This window comes from Lepisosteus oculatus, chromosome 7, assembly GCF_040954835.1.
Source record: "Lepisosteus oculatus isolate fLepOcu1 chromosome 7, fLepOcu1.hap2, whole genome shotgun sequence".
NCBI classification, from domain to species: domain Eukaryota; kingdom Metazoa; phylum Chordata; class Actinopteri; order Semionotiformes; family Lepisosteidae; genus Lepisosteus; species Lepisosteus oculatus.
This window is the reverse complement of record NC_090702.1, coordinates 22,624,571-22,647,519: the sequence shown is the minus strand read 5'-3', so window position 1 is coordinate 22,647,519 and position 22,949 is coordinate 22,624,571. Positions and strand designations below refer to the sequence as shown.

Sequence of the window (22,949 nt, the reverse complement as noted above, 5' to 3'; positions counted from 1 at the left end):
TGTCTCAATTTATTTTTTGCCACTGTTGTAAAAATTCAGTCTCCTCGCTAAAATGTTTTACTGTTACTGAATTTTGGAGTTTGGTAACAGAATTTCTTTGTGAAAGTAGCTGTCTTTCTGTTCAAAGGATCCTCATGGAACGATCCTCGATGTTGCTTTGTAATTGCTGTCTCTAAAAGAATAGTAACTACCTAAATACAATTTGTGAGTACTGCTAACTATAGTTGTTTCATATTAGTTATATGCAGTGTATTTTATTACTTATAGTATATTATAGATTTGTTGCAATATTTACGGGCTTTAAACGTATAAACCGTGATTCATATCAAAGTAACACAGCAGACTCGTTATTTTGCATTATTTATGCAAAAGGACGAACATCTAGGACTCCTTTTCCTCTTTAGATGCTTCATTCTTACTCATTATATCGGCGTCCTGTAGATATTGCAAATCTTGCACCGTTCAACTACGTGATTCAAAGCACCGTCAGCTCCTGTTTTAACTAGCACTTTCGACAGCCTCTGCCCAGTTCATCATATGATCCCCGGAGCATGACGTAGAGGAAGGAGACGCCATTAGACAGGGTGAAAGAGAGAGAGCGAGCGCCTGATTGTCAGATACTGAGGCGCTGTTATTGACATAAGCCCCCTTGTTATTCACCGGGATTTCATCCCCCGTGGGTTTCTGTCCGCAGCTGTTCTTTTTGCCACTTAAATGTCTGATGTGACGCGCAGGCTGGGGTTGTGCTGAGTTACTTTTATTCCTGATTAAGGAAGAATTTCACGATGGCGGCTGGTGGAGCTGGAGTCGGTAATAAAACCTACTCTTTCAAGGTGGTCTTGCTGGGAGAAGGCTGTGTGGGGAAGACGTCGTTAGTTCTGCGGTACTGCGAGAACAAATTCAACGACAAACACATTACGACGCTGCAGGTTCGTAAATGGCTTTTTATTCACTACTGGGCAAGGAGGGGTTAAGTGTGTTGTTTATTTAAATTAAAACCCCCCTAGAAGCCCTAGGCAAGCTGGCCTAATGACACCTGGGGTCGGCGGACATCGCCTCAGACGGAGGTGAAGTGCACAGTTACAGAGATACGTCGCTAATGGGTGTGTGTAGGTGTCTGCGTTAAATAGGTGGGTGTATGTATTTTATACGTACGTACAAAACTGAATAGTAAGTGTTAGTATCGTAGTCACGTGTATTTTGTATAGAAATAGGTGTTGGCATTTTAAGAACGCCTAGAGTTGTGCTTTAGGCAAGAAGTGTTTAAGGCCCAACTGCTTAACCCTACTACTTACACCATAACTTGTGCTTTGGTAGCAACACTAAACGCTATAAACAAGGCCTGGGACGAACTGTAGGAAGGTGAACGAATGGTTACATCGCCGATCACCCAATTAAATCGGAAGATCCAGTTAAAATCAGATAGTACAGGATATAGGCCAAGTATTACCCATTATGCAGTTCAGATTCGCCCTAACGACATCATTACGAGTTAATTGGCTGGTGTACAAGTGTTCCTAATTTAAATATTTTTTTTCGATTATTCTTGCCTTCTATTGATATTGGCACTCCTTCTTTTCAGAAAAATGAACTTGTTTTGATTTCCTGCCTCTAATACATCTGCCTATTGAGAACTAATTCTGGTAAAGCTACACTAGTTTTCCTTGGGAGTCTGAAGCTTGAGCAAAACTACGCCTGTTAATCTGAGTGTTGGTGAATTAGTGAGGGAGCACATCTCTTCCTGTAGGCCATGATGCATCCACCCTGTGCTCTCTACAGATCTCTTGCCAGATGTAAAGCACTATGGACTCTGTACAGATTTAGGAAGAAACAGTACTGTAGACAATAAGAACACTAATCTAGGATATTACATTATTGGCACATTCACTAAAGATGGGGGTATTTTTGTGTATATTCTGAGAGTGTTTTTTATTTAAAGAAGTGAGTAAGTCAGCTGTTCTGTATTTTACTCTTTATTGAAATTGAAGTTATTTCAACAGGAGTTTTAAAGATCTTCCTGAATTTTATACATTTAACTTCCTGTGAGCAGAATCTTCAGTATAGAAAACGTCATGATCGACATTCTCTTCTGTCCGTCAACGGTTATCGATGGAGACCTGCTTTTACCACTACTAGGTCAACTGCAGGTCCGTTTTCATGAATCTCCTGTGTGGAACGTTTGGATAGAAGTGCCGACCACCCTAGAGAGCCTCCTCTTATTTGTACCTGGGCCTTCTGTTAAATAAAGAGGGACTTGGATAGTTAAGAAGGGACATCAGTTTTAGCCAAGCAGCTCCAGCAGTTCATCTACTGTGCACGTTGTTGTGCGGGGGGGGAAACATGTCCTCCGATGGGAAGAGTGGAGCATGTCGCAGATTAGTCCCGGGAGCTGCTACAATTTGGCAGGCTGAGGGTACCCTGAAGCCAGGCGTTAATCAGGCCCCCTGCTCTTGTATGCTGTGTGAAGTAACAGCATTGAGTGAAGGGCCGACAGCTGATATCGACAGTGCCGTGATGTGGCGTAAGAACTACGGAAGATGGCGATCTCTGGCGCCTGAGCGTTCCTTTCCCAGCTTGTCCTCGCACAAGTGCATGGCTGTGATTGAGAAGGAGTGGCCGGCTCGGGGGAGCTGAGCCGTGACACAGTGACGCTTTCTGAATTCAGACCAGTAACTCCAGCTTGTCGGGCACTTCCTCGACCCCAAGTGGAATCTTTTTCCAGATGAACTGCTTAAGGGCCAACTGTTTTTTTTTAATTGTAAGGAAGCACATGAGTGTGATAAGTTGGAGCCCTGGATTGTTCTATTGGTAATTTCTAGATGGGACGTACAAAGGGAAGCAGAGCAGAGCACTTTGCCAGTGCGCCTTTTCTTTTGGTGAACCCCTCTCGCAGCTAAAGAATCGGCTTGGTAGCCTTTTGCAACTGAGTCTCCTTCTTGTGAGTGATTTCACTGCCGCTCCCCTACTGTGGCTCACTGCCCTCTTTCACTGTTCAGTCAGCCTTACAGCCTTAGTGGGGCCAGCAGGGGGCGCTCACCCTACAGTCCATGTTGGTCCTAATGCCCCAGTATAGTGACGGGGACACTATACTGTAAACAGGTGCCGTCCTTCGGATGAGACGTAAAACCGAGGTCCTGACTCTCTGTGGTCATTAAAAAATCCCAGGGTGATGCTCGAAAACAGTAGGGGTGTGACCCCGGCGTCCTGGCCAAAGTTCCCATTGACCCTTACCAATCATGGCCTCCTAATAATCCCCATCTATGAATTGGCTACATTACTCTGCTCTCCTCCCCACTGATAGCTGATGTGTGGTGAGCGTTCTGGCGCACTATGCCTGCTGTCACATCATCCAGGTGGGGCTGCACAGTGGTGGTGTTATTATGATTATTATCATTATTATTACAGCCTCCTTGTTTTACCTTGTGGTGACAGGTTTCAGGTGCCCTGTTGCCCTTTTGGAATGCAAACACAATCTGCTTGTTGTTGTTTTGTCATCTAAAATGCACCTTAATGTTAAGCCTCTTCATCAGGGTTTTCGTTTACTAAAAATGAAAGTTTTTTTTCCCTCCCCATCATTCCTTAGCATATATATAACATATAGTGTTGTGATGTATAACATATAGTGTTATACATCAGAAAGACCACCGAAACTAAAATTATTCTGCAGCTAGGATCACACATTCTCCCTTCCCTTAACGACAGACTACTGTTCTTTTAAATTTTCTCCATTCATTGGAAGTTTCATTTCACACCTCTTTGCACCCATTCTGACTTCGCACCTCTTGATTGGCCTCTCTTTCTGTCCCCTGCTCCCGCCTCTCACTCCTCCTCCCTCCCAACCTTTGTTCTCCTGCTACTTTACCTTTGCCTACTGCCCTGTCTCTCTCACACCTGAAGAAGGCTCCACGGCCGAAACGTTTTGTTCTTTCTTCTTTTTTTTCAGCATGGAATAAACCTATTACTTGTTCCTTATATAGCATATAGACAACAACAGTTGTGTAAAGTGGATATGGAGCAGAACTTAATGGGGAAGCCTCTTTTTCTTTGAGTGAGGTTTACTAGAATAAGAACTTCACATTCATGCTTGCTAGTTCTAAAGCTAGTTTTAGTATTCAGAAATATTGAATGAGTTTATGGAAAGCTCTGCGTGAACCTTTGTGTTTCTGGTTGGATCTGGAATAAGTAGTATTGTAAGATCCTTTTTTACTTGTAGAAACCATGGTTCTGTCTTTTGGAATAAGTGCACTGACAGTCTCCTCTTCCTGCATGTAGGTGTTCACATTTCCTGAGTGATTGCCTTGGTTTGTCATTTGGCCTTGTCGGTAGACATAAGTATGTTGTAGCTTACTCTGTTTCAGACTCATTGGAATTACTTTTAATTTCCATGATGGGTAGACTTTTTTAGTTTTTAATTTAATAATGTCATTTTTTGCGGTCTGTTTACTGGTCTCTAGAGTTGATTTCTAGGATGTAAAATATTTAATTGTGTGTTATGGAAACAAAAATGGTTTCATGCAGTATGACCGAAGAAACTTTAATTATTTTAACTAACATAATTCAGTTGAGTTGGGTGGGAGGCTTCTCAGCGTGGGCAGCATCTAAATTAGTAGTATTGTAAGTTAGTAGTATTATGTAAAATCTGTAAATATGTCATTTTGACAATGGCCATTGATACATTTGTTGATAAACTGTTTGAGTGGAGAATTTCCTGTTGTAAATCTTCTGATTGTGGATACTTTATTGACCCAATATCTGTGCATGTGCATAACAATGTTAATTTTGTTAAAAATGAAGAATACTTTTAATAGTCTTCTTTAAAATGGTCTTACCTACAGTAGCATAAAGACAGTGTAGACCTGCATGAAGTACTATGTAAATTTAGTAATAGGCCTGACAACATAACTTTTAATAGAGGAAGTGGCGAAAGGCTCCTTCTCTAGGTTTCAGACTTTGTGGCTGGTTATTTCATCAGTTCTGTGAATGTGGCACAGTGCTACACATCACATCAGTGCTACATTAGAATTTGGGAACTTGAGTTTTTTGTCAATCGGACTAGGCGTTGCCAGTGATGCATTTCAGTCCAGTTGACAGTTATTACTTCAGTATGATTGCATCACCAACCACCTGCTTTGGAATCAACTGCCAGAATGAAAGGATTTGTTTCAGTGTGGTGCATGAAGTCTTTGTGTAGGGCCTTTAGCGTCTTCTACAGAGGGCCTACAGACCCACTCCTGAATAATGCAGCTGGGATCCTCTATGGTTGCTGCTGTGGGCCCAGACTATGAAAGGAGAAAGGAAAGCTGGGGCTGTTCCAGAATTCTCAGACTTACATAGTCAACAGAATTTGATATCGATTTTCTTATAAGAGTACCTTTTTGTATAGACAGTTTTTAATGGCTTGAATGTTTGCGTGCGGAGATATATAGCGTATATTTGCATTGAACATGAGCTTTTTTAATAAAAATTGGAGAATGATACATGAACTCGCTGTATTTAGAATTGCTCCCTCACAGCTCTGGAGCCCTGGGCTCAATTTGGTATCTGGGTTGCTATCTGTGGAGTTTTTATGCTCTCCGCATGTTCACGTGGGTTTCCTCTGAATGCTGTGGTTTCATCCCACAGTCCAAAAATGAACTTTTTAAACATCATTAGCCTCTGAGAAAATCGGGCCTGGCGTGAGATGGACTGGCGTTCCATCTAGGGTGTACCCTGCATTGTGTACAAACAAGGTTGCTGGCTGGAATAGGCTCCAGCTTCCCCACTAACCTGAATTGGATGAAGCAGTTGGAAAATGGATGGATATTTGAACTCTATTTATGAGCAATATGCTAAGCTTCTGTTTTATCACAGTGTTCCTGTTTCATTCATTGCTTTAGGGGAATTCTGAGTAAGTTCAAACTGGGATGTGTTTTGAGAATTTAAATGAATGATTCCTTGTTAAGTATAATTCTTTTGTGAGACTGTGACTGTGAACTAAAATCTGTACCAAAAAAAAAAGTTACATCAGTGAATTTTTTGAACCCCTACAACTCCTGGCTGAAAGTGACAAATTTTGACTTCTTTATCACTTGTTAAAATTCGGATTCCACCAGAACAAATATTTCAGGGTGTCCGATACCATTGAACAAGTCTCCCTAAGCAGAAACTTTAAGAACAACATATGTTTTTGCCGTCTGTGTAATAAGTCAGCGTTGAAAATCTGGTCAGTTACCAGTACCTCTCATTTACTTTTTACTAAATCAGCACGATTTTCACCTCTAGCCTTCTTTAAGCATGGTGATAAAATCAAGATTCAGTTTTGCTTGGGAGAGATCTGGAAAAAAGTTGTGCAAACTAACTGAATTTGGTCGGCCTTCCTACCATTTGAGGGCTCTTTGTTGTATGTACATTGTATGTTGCAATGCATGGTCCATCAGGAAAAACCAGTATAAAAGTAGGGCAAGGCTGCAAACTCCTCACTGACAGCATGGCTAGCCATCTCCTGACCACTAGCTTTTTTCAGGATGGTGACCGGCGAAGAGGGGAAGTGGTGTATGCTCATACAAGTAAAGCTGAAAGAAGCCACTCTAATAAAAAAGGATTTGTTTCATGTTTAAATGTTTACTAAAGATGCTTACAAAAGCATTCTTCTAATAAGCATAGATGATTGGTTATATTCTGGCCAACGTAGCTTTTGGCGTGTTTGTCGCAGTTTTTCGAAATAGCTGTGTGCATCTTTGCAGTAACCCAAGATTGTAAGGAAACATAGCTGCACTTTTTTAGAAGCCATAGAAAAACTCTGTACAACGCAATATACTGATGGGGGTGGGGGGGAAAGAAATGCAATGGAATGAGCATACTATAGTTATAGCTTATGTACTTTCACAAATAGTAGTCAGTTTGTTTTAAGCCCCCTGACCAGCAATACAGCTTGTGCAGTGAGGCATTGCAACTTGCCAATCACATAAAAGCTAGTTCACTTTTGCCCAATGAGGTCCAGGTGCAAAAATGCCTGATCAAATCACCTTTAAAAAGGCCTTAATTCAAAGCTTAGGTCATTGCAAGAAAAAGGCCACACTTAGTCAGTTTCTGTGCATTCCATAATGCCTCGAATGTCACCAGAAGCAAGAGAGAGGGACACTGGCATGCTGCAGGCAGGCATGTCATGTGCCAACGTTGCCAGACACTATGGAGTAAGCCGCTCCACTGTGTCCTGACAGCAGAGAAGGTTTCATCAGACTGGCAGGACAGATGACCGTCCAAGATCCGGTCGCCCTCAAGTGACCACAGCAGAGCAGGACCGACACATCAGACTGGTCAGATCTGCCACCCGCACTGCTGCTGAAACTGCCGGCAGACCCAAAGCCCGCATCAGTGACAGGACAGTGAGGCTCCATGCTGCTGGCCTTAGAGCAAGGTGACCTGTCAGAGGCCCTCTGCTCACACCTCCTAGACGTCATACCTGACTGGCTTGGGCCAGACAGAGGCTGTGATGGATTCATCAGCAGTGGCATCAGGGTCCTCTTCACAGATGAGTCACTCTTCAGCCTGTTCCACGCAGAGTGTGGAGGAGGAGGTGGTGATGCGTTTCTTTTTTCCATCAGCATATATAATAAAGAAATGTGTTTTATTTAAAATAGGTAAACCAATAACAGAGTTAGGCTACAACTGGGTCAGTTGCCTTTATATGGATTATGACACATTGACTGCATCATACATTTTTCTGAAAACATACAAAGCACTCTATTCCAAGAATACCTAAAAATATAACAGGAATCCTATTGTTTAGATCAGGAAGTGCACATTGCTTCAACTTAATTCTTCAACCCACATGAAATTTTGACAAGCATAATAATGCATTAAAAGTGAATGCACTAAAGATATAGATCATCTTAATATGTTTTGTGTTACACAAGTTATCTAGTTGGTCTTGAAAGCTTTTTTACTGTTCTACACATGATACCTGAGTCTGTACACGGAGCAGTGGCTTAATTGTACACTGATGTTTTGCAGTTGCTTTCCATGGAGAAAGACATAGTTAAGAAAGTGGTTGTGCGAGCTGCAAATGCGTTGAATAATCACACCAACAGAGAAATGAAACAAGATGGGCTGCATGGTCTTCTCTCATCTGCAGCCTTTCTTGTGTTTTTATCTAATGTTCCTCTCTAAGCTGTCCCATGGTGCGTCAGTCAGTCAGTCTGCTGGCTGCACACCTCGTAAACAGAAGAAATTAATTCAAAGGAAGAAATTTAAGTGACTCGTTGTGGATGATCATTTGATTTAACCGCTTTCCCTTTATCTCAATATAGTTCTTTCACATGTTCATTCTATTATTGTGTTTGATGCTAAATGTATTGAAATTAAACACAGTTTGATAGTAGGATGGCCTTATCTTGATTTTAAAGTGATTTTCTTTTCTACATCAAAAGGCCGTACTTGCCCTGCAGTGGACTAGGGAGTACAAGGCAAGGCCATTTGACTCATCTAGTCACATGTTGTTGATTTGTTTTTTTATAGCTAATTGATTTGAGGATCTTTTCCATCTTAAAAATAGATTTGATCCTCAGATCAGTTACCGATTATAAACCTTGAATGAAGTCCTTGATTTGTTCAAGACTCTCTCAACCATTTGTGTAAAGCACCTCCTGTTCTCTTCTATATAGAGCTAAGAGAGAGATGCAAGATTCCGCCCCCACCTAATGCATTCAGTGCATTATATGCCCTTATTCTTACTTTCCTTCTGCATCCTCTGGATCGTAGTGTCAAATTCTCTAGGCCATTTTCTTCTTGACACCCTGCTCTTTCAGGATGAGCTCCAGGGTGCAGTGTTCCTCACCAGCATAAGTGACGTCCTAATGATTTAAAGAATTCTACTCTTATGAATTTTTTTAGCGTCCCTCAACAATGTTAAGGGAAATATAGTATGATTGATTGGTTTTACTTCCACTTCCAATAAGTTGCGTCCAAAGCATTTTTCTTGCTTTTGGATTTTAGCTTGGCAAGCCTTTCAGAATGATCACCTCTCCCTTCCTCACCATGAGTGAGGTCTTGAAAGCACACTGAAAGGAAGGCCAAGATTCATTGCTTTGTCTGTCAAAATATAAAACTTTCACAGTAGTGACATAGAAATGCACGAATGTGATGATTGGGTGTGATATAAGCAAGGCATTACTGTATAGGTTTTATTGGTTGTCACTGAATTCCCGAGTTTAGCTGCTGCTATAGCCCCAAACTGATTTTGTTCTCGGATAGCAGAAGAGCAGTGACTTTGCTTGGGGTGTTGCCTAGTTATGTAAACTAGCTCACATGATAATGGCGTATTGGTATGGGGATATAAACAGTCTGCAGTACTTTGTGTTTTTTTATTGTGTTGCGAAAAGTCATGGGAATGCAAAATTATTTTTAAGAAATTTATCTTGTTTTACATCATAACAGTTTCCAGATCTGTTACAGCAAGGTTTTATTTAGTATGTTTTCTTTGTAAATCTAGGATTACTGCAGATTATCTTCTGAAGAAATGGCAAATAACTTTAAAGTTATCCAATAAAAGTGCTCCTACTACATAGTTTTTACCTTCTACATTACTGCAGTCTGTAATTAGACTCAATTGCTGAGAAATAACTGTTTATGCTCTAGCTTTTCAGAATCCCAGTTTGTGAGAGTCCAGTTCATTTACAGATACATGTTCTTGGCTAAATGGAACCAGTGGTGATAGATGAGAGGGTTCAGTCAGAGTGTCAGTGAGTGAAGCTGTTGGAGTGGGAGATCCAGACTGCCTCTGGCTATCGGTATCAGTGGGGTGTAAGAGAAGAAAGCTTTGTGTTTGGTTTTCCTAGAGCCTTCCTTCATGTGGTCAGGAAGGACTAGCAGCCCATGAGAGCATCAGCCGAGTTTCTGAAGCAGCATGAGAGAGACCAAGGCCGGGTGGCAAGAAGCATTGCTTTTGTTCGGTTAGATCGGAGCTCTGTGGAGAGACTGGTACGGCTTTCCACACTATGACAGAGAAAACCAAGAGAGACGGCAATATTCTGAATATAGGAACCCCAAAGTGAAAAGTGGAATTCTTCCCCGAAGACACTCCGCCCTCTTAAAAAGTGATAGAGAGATCTTCTATGTCATCCTGGAGTGTGTTAGGACAGGCTTTCCAAAGAGTGAGAGCTGAGATCGTGAGACGCAGGTAGTGGCAGATGAATTACCTCGTGAGAAAACGGACTGTCGCATAGGGAAACGTTAGTCCTGTGAGAGAAGAAGAGCTGGGCAGCAGAATAGCCTGAATATGCGATGTCTCGCACAGAGTGAGAGTGATTCACAACTGGGCACCATTCAGAAGAGCTCTTCCCATGGAGGAGTAGACAAGGACTGGGATCAAAGTGATTCTTGACTTGAGTAGGTCTGCTGTTAGACTGTGAAGAGGTTAAATTGGAATAACTGTGAAAGAAGAAAAACTGAAAAGGAAGCCAGAAGTCAGGACTGACACACGAGTTTGGGTAAGCAGGTTGCGCTACTCATCTCACAGGTGCCGAGTACAAGCCTGTCCCTGTAGTTTGTCATCAGAGTAACACTGACCTTCCTACAACAATAGAGAAATATTATTCCAGTTTCACTTATGTAATGTCATTGGAGTACTGCATTCAGTTTCAGAAAAGTTTTGCAAACAAAAACCTCACTCCACAGTCCTACATTCAAACATTGCACTCTTGAGCGTTCACGTCCACTGGTTTTGATGTTTTGATATGCAAGTGTCGTCATATATATTAAGGCAGCCTGATGGATCTGTTAAATCAATGATCTGTTTAAATACCGGGGCAGAAGCTGCGAGTGCAGTGAAGCAACATGGTAAGATTCCCAGAAAAAGAAAATGAAGATTGTTTTTCATACAGATTTCACTAAAAGCTAGTGGAAAAATAAGCAGGGAAAAACATGTACTGAAATACTTAGATTGCTAAATTCTAGTTTAATTCATCACAGCTTTTAGTTGTCTTCTGATTCTTGTTTGATGCAGTACAGTTGTGCTAAAAACAAAGAACAGCTCATTTGATAAGAATTTCTTGTTTTAGCTCATTTAGTTTCTTTAATACTCGCCAGCTTCAGAGTATACAAGCCTAATGTTTCTGTCTGTGTGAACGTCTGGCTTAGAAAACATTTCAGGAGAAAAGTGGTAATTTAAACAAATTGGTGGGTAATGTTATGTAATGGAGTTTGCCTATGTGGTAGGACAGTATATTTAGGGCAACCTGTGTTTTTATACTACAACTCCAGTTTCCTCATCCAGGCCACGCACAATCCCTGCGGCTTTCTTTCCTGGCCTTGTTACTGTTGTGTGATCGACTCAGGTTTAATTTCCAGTCTATAGGTACATTTCAGAACCGGAGTAAAAACCTTTACCCACGCATCCCTGATGTTCTAAAAATAATGCAGATCTAAGTTCAAAATTAGGTGTGGAGATATTTTTTTTTGTGATTAGTTTTAAATTCTACAGCAATACTTAAGTAATCTAATGCTAAAATGTTTGATTCTTAATTCAAAGGAAAAAATGACAGTGGTAAAAGTCCTCTGAGTTTTGTGGAAACTGGGTTTACAGTTCGTGATTCATGAAGAGTGAGATAAGTCCAAGCTCCTGAATACCCATCATCTCTCCTTGTAGTTTTGCATCGGTCATGGGTTTTGTTGTCCAGAGTTTGGGGCCACTGCAGTATGTATCCTCCACCTTCCTCTGTGGTGTTTAAATGTGTTGCAGTATGAGTCAAGTGCCGATAGAAGCTGCAGTAAAATGTTCAAAGTGGTAATGGAGCGCCATTGACCTCCTTGTTTCCCCATGATGATTTATTGTGTTTGCTAAGCACTTCTTTATTGATTTGTACAGAAATATCTCCAGCAGGTGGGCAAGCCATTAGTGCAGCAGGTATCTGTCCAAGACTGCTTGCTTTCTGCTATTCTTAGGTTCCATTAAGATAGACTTAGATCTCGGCGCTGTCACGGAGGCGCCATATTCTGCTGTGTGAATTTCTCTGGACAGCAGGTACCCAGCAGAGAGGATTTAACTGCCCTGCCCTGCTGAAGAGGTGTTCTGTTGGGGTGTGAAGAGTCTAGGCGCTGCGGTAGTGGGTGGATCCATCATTGCATGATCACGGCCCGAGCATCCTTGATCATTATCACGACTTCCGACAACTGCATACTGCTTGAACTTCTCTTCAGTACTTATGTATTTTTTTTAAAAAACTTGGAAGGCGTGGAGCTGCGGATGTGCACCTGGAGGAAATGTGAACCTTTATGATTTACTCCACTTGCAGTGCATGAGGTGGGAGTCTGAAGCCATGAAGTTTTCATTCGAACCTCTGATTAGAGAAATGACCCCAAACAACGTACCTAATAATCTTAAAAAGGTCTGTTGTTCTTTTCTGGGTGTGCTTCTTTTAACCATTAGAGCTTTGATATGATTTATTAGTGTAAGCTAATAAGCATTTTGCTGTTTTTCCTATTTAGAGGTCAGTAAGCAATCGGACGTCGCCGTTCTTTGTCAGAGCAAGGTCGGTGTGAACGTGTCCTTGTAGAAATGGAAGACTCCACCATCGGTTTCTTGTTCCAGCAGTATTATGCGGACAACCTTACACTTTACTGTCTGAGAGAGTGTGTTATGCGAATGTGGGAAAAAAAAGAAGGCTTATTAATTTCCCACTGCTGGGAAAGAGGTGTGTCTGTTGGTGTTTTCTTCCCAGACTACACTAATAATGAGATGGGTGAAAAAGAAATGTCCCGTTTCTTTGGAATTGCAAGGTAATGTATTAGATGAGAAATCCTATCTTAACATGAAAGAGGGTGCAGGCTGTTCTGTGTTTTATAGATATACTTTAAAAAAATGATATATTTGGTTCAAGGTGCCTAGCAGCAGTGGTAGTTACTGGAAGTTTCTGGGGTTACAAACACAGGAGATACTTTGAGGATGAATTGTTTTGCATACTTTTATCATTACAGTGCAATAGGAACTCAAAGCATCTTTACTGACTGAATCCTTGTGTGAGTTGCAATCCTATGTTGTTTTGGGAGGTTTCTCATAAGAGTATAGTGGCAATTTACTCACCTTCTCCTGCAAATCAAACTTGTACCCACAAGTACTTGCAAGCGTAACATTTCAAAAGTGTCAACACTGGGTTAACCACTTTCTTGGAATGTAGATTTGGCCCTTTAGTCCAAATGTCCTTGGTCCTTTGTCACAGCAGCAACCTCTGGGACTTGTGTGCTTGTGAGATAGCAGCGACATTGAGAAACGCCGTTCTGAGGTGCTTATGTTCTTGTCAGATGAAGAATGCTCCTAGCAAATGAGCTTGTCACAGGAAGGAATATACATGTTCCCTGTAGGATCGCATTAAATAGTAACACAATTGGTAATTCCAAATTTATTAAAACTTTAACCTCTGTTAAGAAACTCAAGGAGTAGTTGACTTCATCATTAAGGGAGTGCATTGTTAGTGGTATAACATTATTCTGCATGTGCACTGATCGCCACCTGAGCCAGATGTTTTTGTCTGCTGTACATATCTGCCTGTCTTTGTTTGGACCCTTGGTTATGCTCTTCTAAGTTATTGCTTTTCACATCCCAGTGTTTTCATGTTTTCCAAGTATTGGATTTCAGATGGCTTAATTTGTTGATGATAATCTCCGAACTTTGACCCCCTAGATTCTGGTTGCAATTACAGCCAGCGTGGTCAGACTGTAATTCTAGAATCTTTCCATGCACATGTGATTAAGCATGTGCTAGTCTCATGATAGGATATGCTTTTAGCAATTAAATGGATCCAGTTGGTAATGCAAGTAGCATATGCTGTAGATATCTTAATATCTACTTTATACCATTTTTGTGGGTTTTTCTTTGTCTCGCATTTTTTTGTGTAACTTTGAAACAAGACTTGAATTAAGACGCTTAAACTTCCTCTTCATATGGTAACTTTGTGCTATAGAATGTGCAAGAAAGTCTTATAAAAGAGCATTTTAAATCATTTTAAAATACTTACATGCTCTTTTTTGGGGTTACCTGAATGAGCATGTTTTGTATCAGCATGTAAGTTGCTGACTTTGTATGCTGAGGAATGGCTATCTGAGTTTTGAGAGTTCAATCTGTAACTCAATGGAAAAAAAACAACTTTTTTCTGTTTTTGCAATTCTGTGAGAGCAAGAGCATACATTTGTGCCTTTTTCTTCTGTTAATGTCCAGTAGGCTTCAAACCTATCAACACGAAAACCTGCCAAAAAAGACATTTCATAAATAAACTGTTATACCACTTAGGTATGCATAATATGTAAATATAATCAATTAAAAACCCAGCCATTAAAACTGGAGATATCCGAAAAGGATGCAACATTTCACGAAATTGAAATGTTTATAAGAAGGCATCATTTTTTAAGCAAATCATACTGTTTTCTCTATCTGTTCCTTATAATTTGATCTCCATTTCCTTTTCTGAGTTTATTGGTTCAGCTCTTAACAGTGTACATAAATAGGAGTTGCTTACTTGAAAACAACAAAAAAAAGTAGTCTGAAGTAACTGTTGATTAGCTGTTTTAGGCACCATTCATACAGTAGTTCTACTATGCAGTTTCAGTTCTGGTTTTATTCCTTTCTTTACAACTTCAATACCAGTTATCTTCTGTGAGAGAAGACGGTACTTGCCTCTTAACCTAATACTGGCATTCAATCTGTGACTGTTACCCCATTGTGTCTGCTGAAGCATGCCTTCCTTCTATGCGGTAATAAATAGAGGCACCAAAAAGCACTGCATGGGAAAAAAATACATCGATTAAGTTTTATATGAAATTGTTTTTGGTCATAGGTAGCATAATAAGAAAAGAAGTGATGGAAGTGCAGTAGTAGTTAAAACGTGCCTCACATGGAGGACTTCTTGCTCTGACTGTGTTGGAAGGTACTGGAAAGGTGAGCATCACAGCACTGCAGTCCTGGGTTCAGTTTCAGACCTGAGGTGCCATCTGTGTCAGTTTGTATGGACTCCCCCTGTTCGTTTGGGTTTTTAGTTTCCTCTCACAGTCCAAAGACATACCAGTAGGAGAACTGGCTTCTGAAACAGCTCGGCTCAGTGTGTGTGTGTTTGCGTCTGTGTCTCCCCTGGCGTCCCATCCAGGGGGTATCCCACCCTGTGCCAATTGCTTGCCAAGATAGACCCCGTTTCCCCCCTGGTTTCAAAATGGATGGATGGCATTATTCTTTCTCATTTGAGTTGGTTTTGGCATGTGTATTTAAAAAAATAAGAGTGTGTTTTGAATACCGATAACATTTTCTTCACCTTTTGATTATTTTTTGGCAACCTGCAACTTGCTTCTTAAATTTTGCACAGAAGTTACATTTAGAAAGTCTGGCCATATTGTACGCAATCTAAAATAGAAACAACAGACCAAGAAAGAGACACATTAGCATAACCAGGGATCATAGTATTTTATGCTTTCTGAGGGAGCGGTGAGCTTACTCTTTTTGAACAAAATGACACTATTTTTATCCATCTTGGGGAAGCCGGAGCCTGTCCTGGTAAGCAATGCATTGAGGTATTTAAAATATAAGGGTTTCCTTGGTTAAGCAGAAGTTTCAGACTTTCTTTTTCCAGCACTTAAAATTCACATTGCAGAACTATGTTTTCTCCCTGTACAATGTAGCTATTATAAATTAAGTTACATGTTGTAATAGTGCCTTTAAAATGTTCTTAGTATGCAGTGCGTTGTCTGAAGTATTATTTCCTCTTTTAGGCATCCTTCTTAACAAAGAAATTAAACATTGGAGGGAAAAGAGTTAACCTTGCAATATGGGTAAGTTTTTTTTTTTACACAGTCTTTTTTTTAACCTCTGAATTTTTCCTGAAAATGTCACTACCTAGCAAAATAAGACAAGCCTGCCATCTTGAGAATTTTCAGCTCTGGTCCTCCTAAACAGCACTTGACAACTGTTTTCTATCTTGCAAACCTTTCTGCTCCTGAAATAAAATATTGAGCAGGTTATACATGAAGCCTTTGCTGTGTTTGGTTGCCAAATACTGTATTGTGCTTTTATTTTTATTTAAAGATCAGGTTAGGCCTCCTGAGTCACAGTTTACATACAGATAGCATTTCTATTCAGCAAAGAGCCAAGTAAATGTCACTAAACATTTTAGTAATGGATAATATAGAGCATCCAAGTCTTTTCAGAAAATAGGCACTCCTTGTTTTTCAGTACAGTAGAACCTTTTTTGTCTGTTCAGAATATAGAATTTGTCGTAGGGTATCACTTTTTATATTTAGCTGTGGCTGTTTACTGATGTGATGTGCTCACTCAGACCTTTTTTTACTGTGGGATTTAATGGGGTGACTCTAGGTGTTGGAGTTATCATCTTTCTTTCTTTCTTGAATACAGGACACTGCAGGCCAAGAAAGGTTCCATGCCTTGGGTCCAATTTATTACAGAGACTCCAATGGAGCTATTTTAGTGTATGATATCACAGATGAGGATTCTTTTCAAAAGGTAGGTATGACCATTTTTTTGTTTCTATATTGATAGTTCAATTTTTGTAGGGAAAAAGTGAATGCAATAAAAATAAGGGCTGGAGTGGAAATATTTGAAAGGTAGCCGAATGGGGAAAAATGTGGCGCTACAAAACTTTTTTTTTGTCTTTTAGGTGAAGAACTGGGTAAAGGAATTAAGAAAAATGTTGGGGAATGAAATCTGTTTATGTATAGTAGGTAAGTTTACACAGTAAGAGTCTTTTTTAATCAGGCTGTAATGTTAATTAAAGAGCATATTGTACATTCCATCACAAAATGCACTGCAGCCTGCTTTGTTCTGGACCCTGTAGTGGTAATACGTCTTCAGAGTCTTCAAAGTACCTGCCCATGTGGCTATTGTCCCAGGCATGACGAGAAGGGTACATTGTGTGGTATCACAATACATACCAGAGTTACAAAAGTATCGCTGCATGACCTGTCTATGAGAAATGTTGATATAATAAACAATGACATGTTGATTCAACATCCCAAAATAACTGCTCCAGTGGTAAGGTGAAGGTTTCTGTTCATGAGTTTTTTTTAAAAAGACTTCATACATTATAGCTTCAAGAGGGATTTTACTTTTGTGAAAGTACTGTGCAGTTTCTTTTTTATGCCTTAATGTGTCGGACAGTGAATGTGTCCGATTTGGCTGAATACATTTTTTTTTTAGTTTGAATCTTGGGCTTGGAATTTTTTTGAACTTATTGAATGCGTGAAGTAGATGAATTATTTTTTATGGGGTTGATGTTACCTTATTGTGCTGTTTTTGACTTATTGCTGTGCTTTTAAACCTTGGAATAGGAGGTGATTCTTCACACAAAGGGTTCAGGGAGCCATGTTTAAGAAATTTTGGAATTCCTCAAGAACGAGTTGGATGAGTTCCTCAGATATTTCGTTTTTGATTGGAAACCAAACGAGTTAGGCCTAATGGCCTCTTTTCACATGCAACCATGAACCTCAAAGAAGCATGTTCAAAGTTCTGAGAGTCATCCTTGGCGCTGTTGTGTGTTCCAAGTATTCATAATTTGTGTTAAGGTGTGCCCATTATTTTCAGATTCTGAATACTGTTAGGCTTTTTTGAGGTACAGTATGTGTGAAATGCCAGGCAGTTTGTTTTAAGAAGGATCCATATGTGGTTCAAACAAGCACTTTCTGCGAATATGTATAGGTGACCTCAGGCCAAAGGTGATGTTTATTGGAACCTCAAATGTTAATGGTTGTGTGACAGCTGTGTATGGTTTAAGTTCAGTTTTAAGATCAGTATGATATTGTAATAAGACCTCTTTTGCACTGTTAGCAGAACTCATTTAAGTAATTTTGGCTTGCTTTTGTCTTTATTTCAATAATGTACGCAAGACATTTGTCACCGATGTACATGGTGGAAACTTCTCTACAATACTGTTAAAATAGTCTTTGAAGTGAATGTCATTCAGTGGTTTTCCCTTGAGCCTTGATTATACTGCTATGGCAGCGGTCAAAAGCAATGCATTTCCTGTATTAAATCCTTCTCTCTTGTCAACCTTTTCATTCAAAATGGATAGGAAAGGCTAGAAAATGGTTCTGCTGCTAAAAATTTTGTATGCCTTGTGGGCTGAGATGGTCAGTGCAAATTCGGTTTGTGCCCCTTGCTGACACTGGCTGTGAATTCCTATCGATCTTGCTGGTGCTATAGTTGTGCTGGGTAAAGTGCGATGTTGGATTCTTAATTGTTTTGATCTCTGTTCCTTGTCACTCACCTGAGGGAGAGCTGTTGCTACTGGCAGTGTCTTCATCCTCAAATAGGAAATAGATCCTCTAATACTCGTATGACAGATTAACAGTCTGGAAACTGTGGCCAAGGTTATTGTGCTTATTCAACAGTGTTTTGTGTTCAAGTAGAGTCAGCACTGCCTGGTTTGTAGAGTGGTTACAGTGGTGCTTCTAACTGAGAAATAGTTGCTAGTTCAGACGTTTGGTTCTCACAATTGGAATGTGAGAATTTCACATTCATGCATTTCACATTGCATTGGAATGCAATTTCTAAATCTGAATGTTTAAAAAAACAGCAATAATTCAAGGTTTAATTGGGAAACTGCAATCCATTTACACTCATCTACAAAATTTGTGATACATTGCTTTTTGCTTGTTTGATTATAGGTAACAAAATAGACCTTGAAAAAGAAAGACATGTATCGGTTCAAGACGCAGAAGGGTAAGTTTGAATTTAATTGTGGATTGTGCAGTTTAATCGAAGCAGTTATAAAGACACAACATTTCATTTTTAAAGGAATAGTACATTTTTTACATGTTGCAAATGTAAAAAAATATATTTTGTTTTGGATCTTCAGTTTCTTTCTGCTCTTGCTGATTTTCTAATTTTTCTTTTTGTTTTCTGTCTTGTAAAAAGTGGTCGGTCATGCTGCTCTCAGGATAAATTCAAAACATTAATTTTAAAAAAATAGAAATAATGAAAATGTATGGTTTCATAGAAATGCACATTCTTCACCCTTGTAACATTACACTGGATGTGAAAATTGTGTAAGCATTTGAGATTGTTTACTTTATAACAGATGGTCACTTTGTGGAAACGATCAACTAATTCTTGGCACTTTTCAGTTCAACACAGTGTTCCAGGACATTTCAAAACTATATCCTTTTTTAACTATCTGGCCATGCGGCATCAAAATATAATAGCTAGATAGCGTATAACTGAACTATAATCTCACTGTAAGTGGTCTGGCCCTACAGTGCATGAGATCAGCAAAGTGCCAATCCTTACATTTTCCATACTGCTGTAGGTTGAATTTCACTGCTCACAGAGTACAATATTATGAATACAGTATTTTATAATAATGTGGTTTCTTATTCAAATGTGTGAGTTGCTGAACTTTTCTCTTTTACTTGCAGGTATGCGGAGTCAGTTGGGGCAAAACACTATCATACGTCAGCGAAACTAAACAAAGGAATTGAAGAATTATTTCTTGACCTTTGTAAAAGTAAGCAAATACCTGTTTCTGACTTGTTTTTGTATTTGAAAGGACCATCTAAAATTTCTTACACATATGTAAATACTAATTAGACCAATGACTTTCAATCTAAATGTACTAAAAGTACTAAAATGTACTACAGCCTGCTTTGTTCTGAACTCTTTAATAATATAATGGGGCAGAAGACTTTGATACCTGTGGCTATACCAGGCATGATGAGAAGGGTGCATTGTATCGTATCGTAATACATACCAGTTACAAAAGTATTAAATAACCCGTCTATGACTGTATAATATCTGTCTAAACATGCCCGTCTAATATTTATATAATAAACATAAAGCTAAAAATAATGTGTAATAATAGCTGGAACGGTTGTAAAGTTAAGACTTTCAGCTAGTAACTTTTTGCCAATATCATTTTGATTGCCTTTTCCATCTGGATGTACTAGGTAGGAGGTCAAAATCCAATGAACATAACACTGCATCTAAGTCTCCATCTTAGAAAATTGTTGATTCAGTTTGTACAACATGAATTGTATTGAATATCTGTAAAGTCCCACCTTTTATAAAGCTTAAAGAATGTAACCCATTTTTAAACCCAAGGTTTTGACATTGCATACAGATTAGCAAGAACATGTTGAGACCGGCTTTGATGACACACCACCTTAAGTGTTTTCTTGAACTGCTGTTTCAAAATAAAATAAAAAATCCATTATGCAGTGATATTATCAGCATGTTGAAGATTATAAATATTGGATACAGATCTGTAACCTTACAGACAAGTGTGCCTGCGGAATATGCTAATGTCTATATGCTATGAATAACATTTGAGCATATGTGCTTGATGTATGCTTGTAAGGGTGCAAACTACTTAGGCAATGTAGTTGTTTCATTCTGGTGTTTGTGATTCAGAAAGGAATGGCATGATGACAAGATTGAGAACAGTTTGGGCTTGTCAGCAAGTAAGGTGTGATCCTACCAAAACGTTTGCAGCATGTGTGATTGTTTCATTCTTATTTCTAGTGTGTGCCAGTTACTGGCCTACCGCACTGGCAGGTATCCCAATTTTCAATGGATTGATTGGCGTCGAAGAGTGATTTATTTTAAACTGTCTTGTTGGTGCTTCTTTTAGCACCTGTCTTTGCAGGGAGATAGTGTGCTTAACGCACTCACAATAACATAACACCTCACAAAGTGTGTGAGCAGTGCTAATCTAACACCCTTGCGGTGAACATGGATGATGATGGCAGCTTTATTCACTGATTTAGAAGTTTGTCTTGTCCAGGACTGGAACAGAGTACCCAAAGCACAGTAGAATACTTTATGTGCTGCTTCAATCCATGTGCTGAAGGGTGTTCTTCCACTGTTAATTACTGGCGGACACCGTTATAATTTCTGGAGAAAAAAAATTCCTGAAAATTTAAAGACGGACATCAGGAAAAAAAGAAAATAATGTCTACATTTAATGCTCCGTTTATTTTATAAAGGGTGGATAAGTAAATGACAAGCAGCATAAAGTTATGAATGACACATCCGTACAGCTGCATGCATTTCCAGCTTGGTATTGCTGTGATTGCTTGGATTAAGTGTGACGTGAAGGAAAAAGTTTTTATTTTTCTCTGTATCTTTCCGTCAACAGGAATGATTGAAACTGCGCAGGCAGATGAGCGGGCGAAGGGGAATGGCTCCAGCCAGTCAGGAACGGGGCGGCGGGGGGTACAGATTGTGGACGATGAACCCCCAAACGCAGCTGCAGCTGGGGGGGGGTGCTGCTCTTCTGGCTGATTTTCGGGACTGTGGCCCTTTCTACCACCTCATTTACCTGAAGACTGCCATATTCCTAGTCGCACGTTCATTCGCCCCCCTGGAGTAATACAATTAACAGTATTTTCACGTAATCACATTTATAACACTGAAGAGACTTATAAAAGTAGTGGAATGAACTGACTGGAAATTGGCATTTTACTCTGCTTCAGTTGATTAACGAGCAATTACCAGTGGCCTCCCCCTATTGCCCCAGACCCCCCTCACCTTCATCATTTTTATTCTTGACATGGATAATGGCGCATGTAGAATTAAATTCTGTAAAAGCTGAATTTGTTTTACTTTTAAATCAGATCTTTATTATTTAATAACTTATGTGTTCTTTGGAGATCTATACCCGTTCCAGCCCTTTGTGTTCTTGTGGTAAATTGTGGCAGTTCTAAAGTATCAGCTTTTTTCATTTACATTTATCAGATAATCCACATACTATTTTTGCAGGTTTTTGCACTGGCCCATCACTATCAATGCTTTGTTATACTGTATTTCACCTTGTTTGCTGAGTTGGTATATATAAAAAAAAATACATTGTACAATACTTATTAAATATTTTATCTGCTTTTACAAGCTTTGGGAAGAATACGCAGGTGTAGAAAAGTGTACATTAGTCATGTTAATGATTGTAAAATGAAAATAACAATTGTCGGTGAAAGCACACTTTTTTTGAATTGTAATTTTTTTAACTGCTAGTACCATACATGTTTTGTAATGGAACAATTATAATAATTTACAATGCATAGGTGTGAAAAGCATTTTCATTATTTTTTCAGTATTTCTATATTGGCGTACTTCCATTCAGATTCATACCAGTTGCACATGGAAATTAGTAGTTGTGTCTACTTCTGTGAAGCAGTTTGGTTTACTCATTAATACCATGCGTATGGTTACAAATGAGCGGAGGCCATTTGGCTTACCTAGCTTGCTAGGTTACAGTTACGAGTACTTAGTGATCTAAGGATCTCGTTCAACCACTTTTTGAAAGAAGCCAGGGTATTAGTTTCAGCAACATACCATTGTATACTCCCACAACACTCTGTTCCTAAAAGTGCCAAGTGTCCGTGGTTTTAAATTAGTCTACTTCTACTTTCAGTAGGTGCTACTTCCGTCCTTTGATTCGTGATTCAGTGTTGATTCTGAAGAAGTCCGTCACGTCACGTTGCTTGTCCTGTGTTGCCCTTGAAGAATTTGATTTCTTAAGCCTTTTTGTAAGGTGGTGACAACAAGTGCATGCAAAAATTCTAAATGTGCAACTGTACAATTTTAACATCTCTTGATTTCTGTTTCTGCGCTTTAGCTATAGGTCTACATTTGTTGCTTTTTTTATTGCTTTACCCAAGTCTCTAGAAGATGTAAATGAAGCTTTACAGAGAACACCTACATTTTTATCTTGAGTTGCTTCAAGCTTAGTGTTTTCTATACATTCATAATGTGTACTACATTATGAGTCAACATCTTTTCAATTCAATATTACATTTAGTATGTGTAATACAGCACGTGGTGCATGTTCAAACAGCTGCACTAGATACAGTAGTACTGATATTTAGTATAGGTAAGAAAGAGGACCAGAGGAAACATACTGTATGGATTCTCTATGATGACCGTTTTTATCTGTGATGACCTGGAAGTGTAGACATTTGTAGAATATTTGCATTAAACTGTTAACTTA

At 39.4% G+C, this 22,949-nt stretch overlaps 1 protein-coding gene across 1 annotated transcript; it reads left to right on the top strand.

Annotated features, from left to right (window-relative positions):
* The first annotated feature begins 555 nt into the window (after positions 1-555).
* rab21 (RAB21, member RAS oncogene family) lies at positions 556-22,018 on the top strand. The gene is made up of 7 exons (XM_006633522.3): positions 556-929; positions 15,727-15,786; positions 16,367-16,474; positions 16,629-16,692; positions 18,634-18,688; positions 19,384-19,472; positions 21,102-22,018. The coding sequence occupies exons 1-7, from the start codon at positions 786-788 to the stop codon at positions 21,245-21,247; spliced, it is 666 nt and encodes a 221-aa protein (XP_006633585.1). The 5' UTR covers positions 556-785; the 3' UTR covers positions 21,248-22,018.
* Positions 22,019-22,949: the final 931 nt, after the last annotated feature.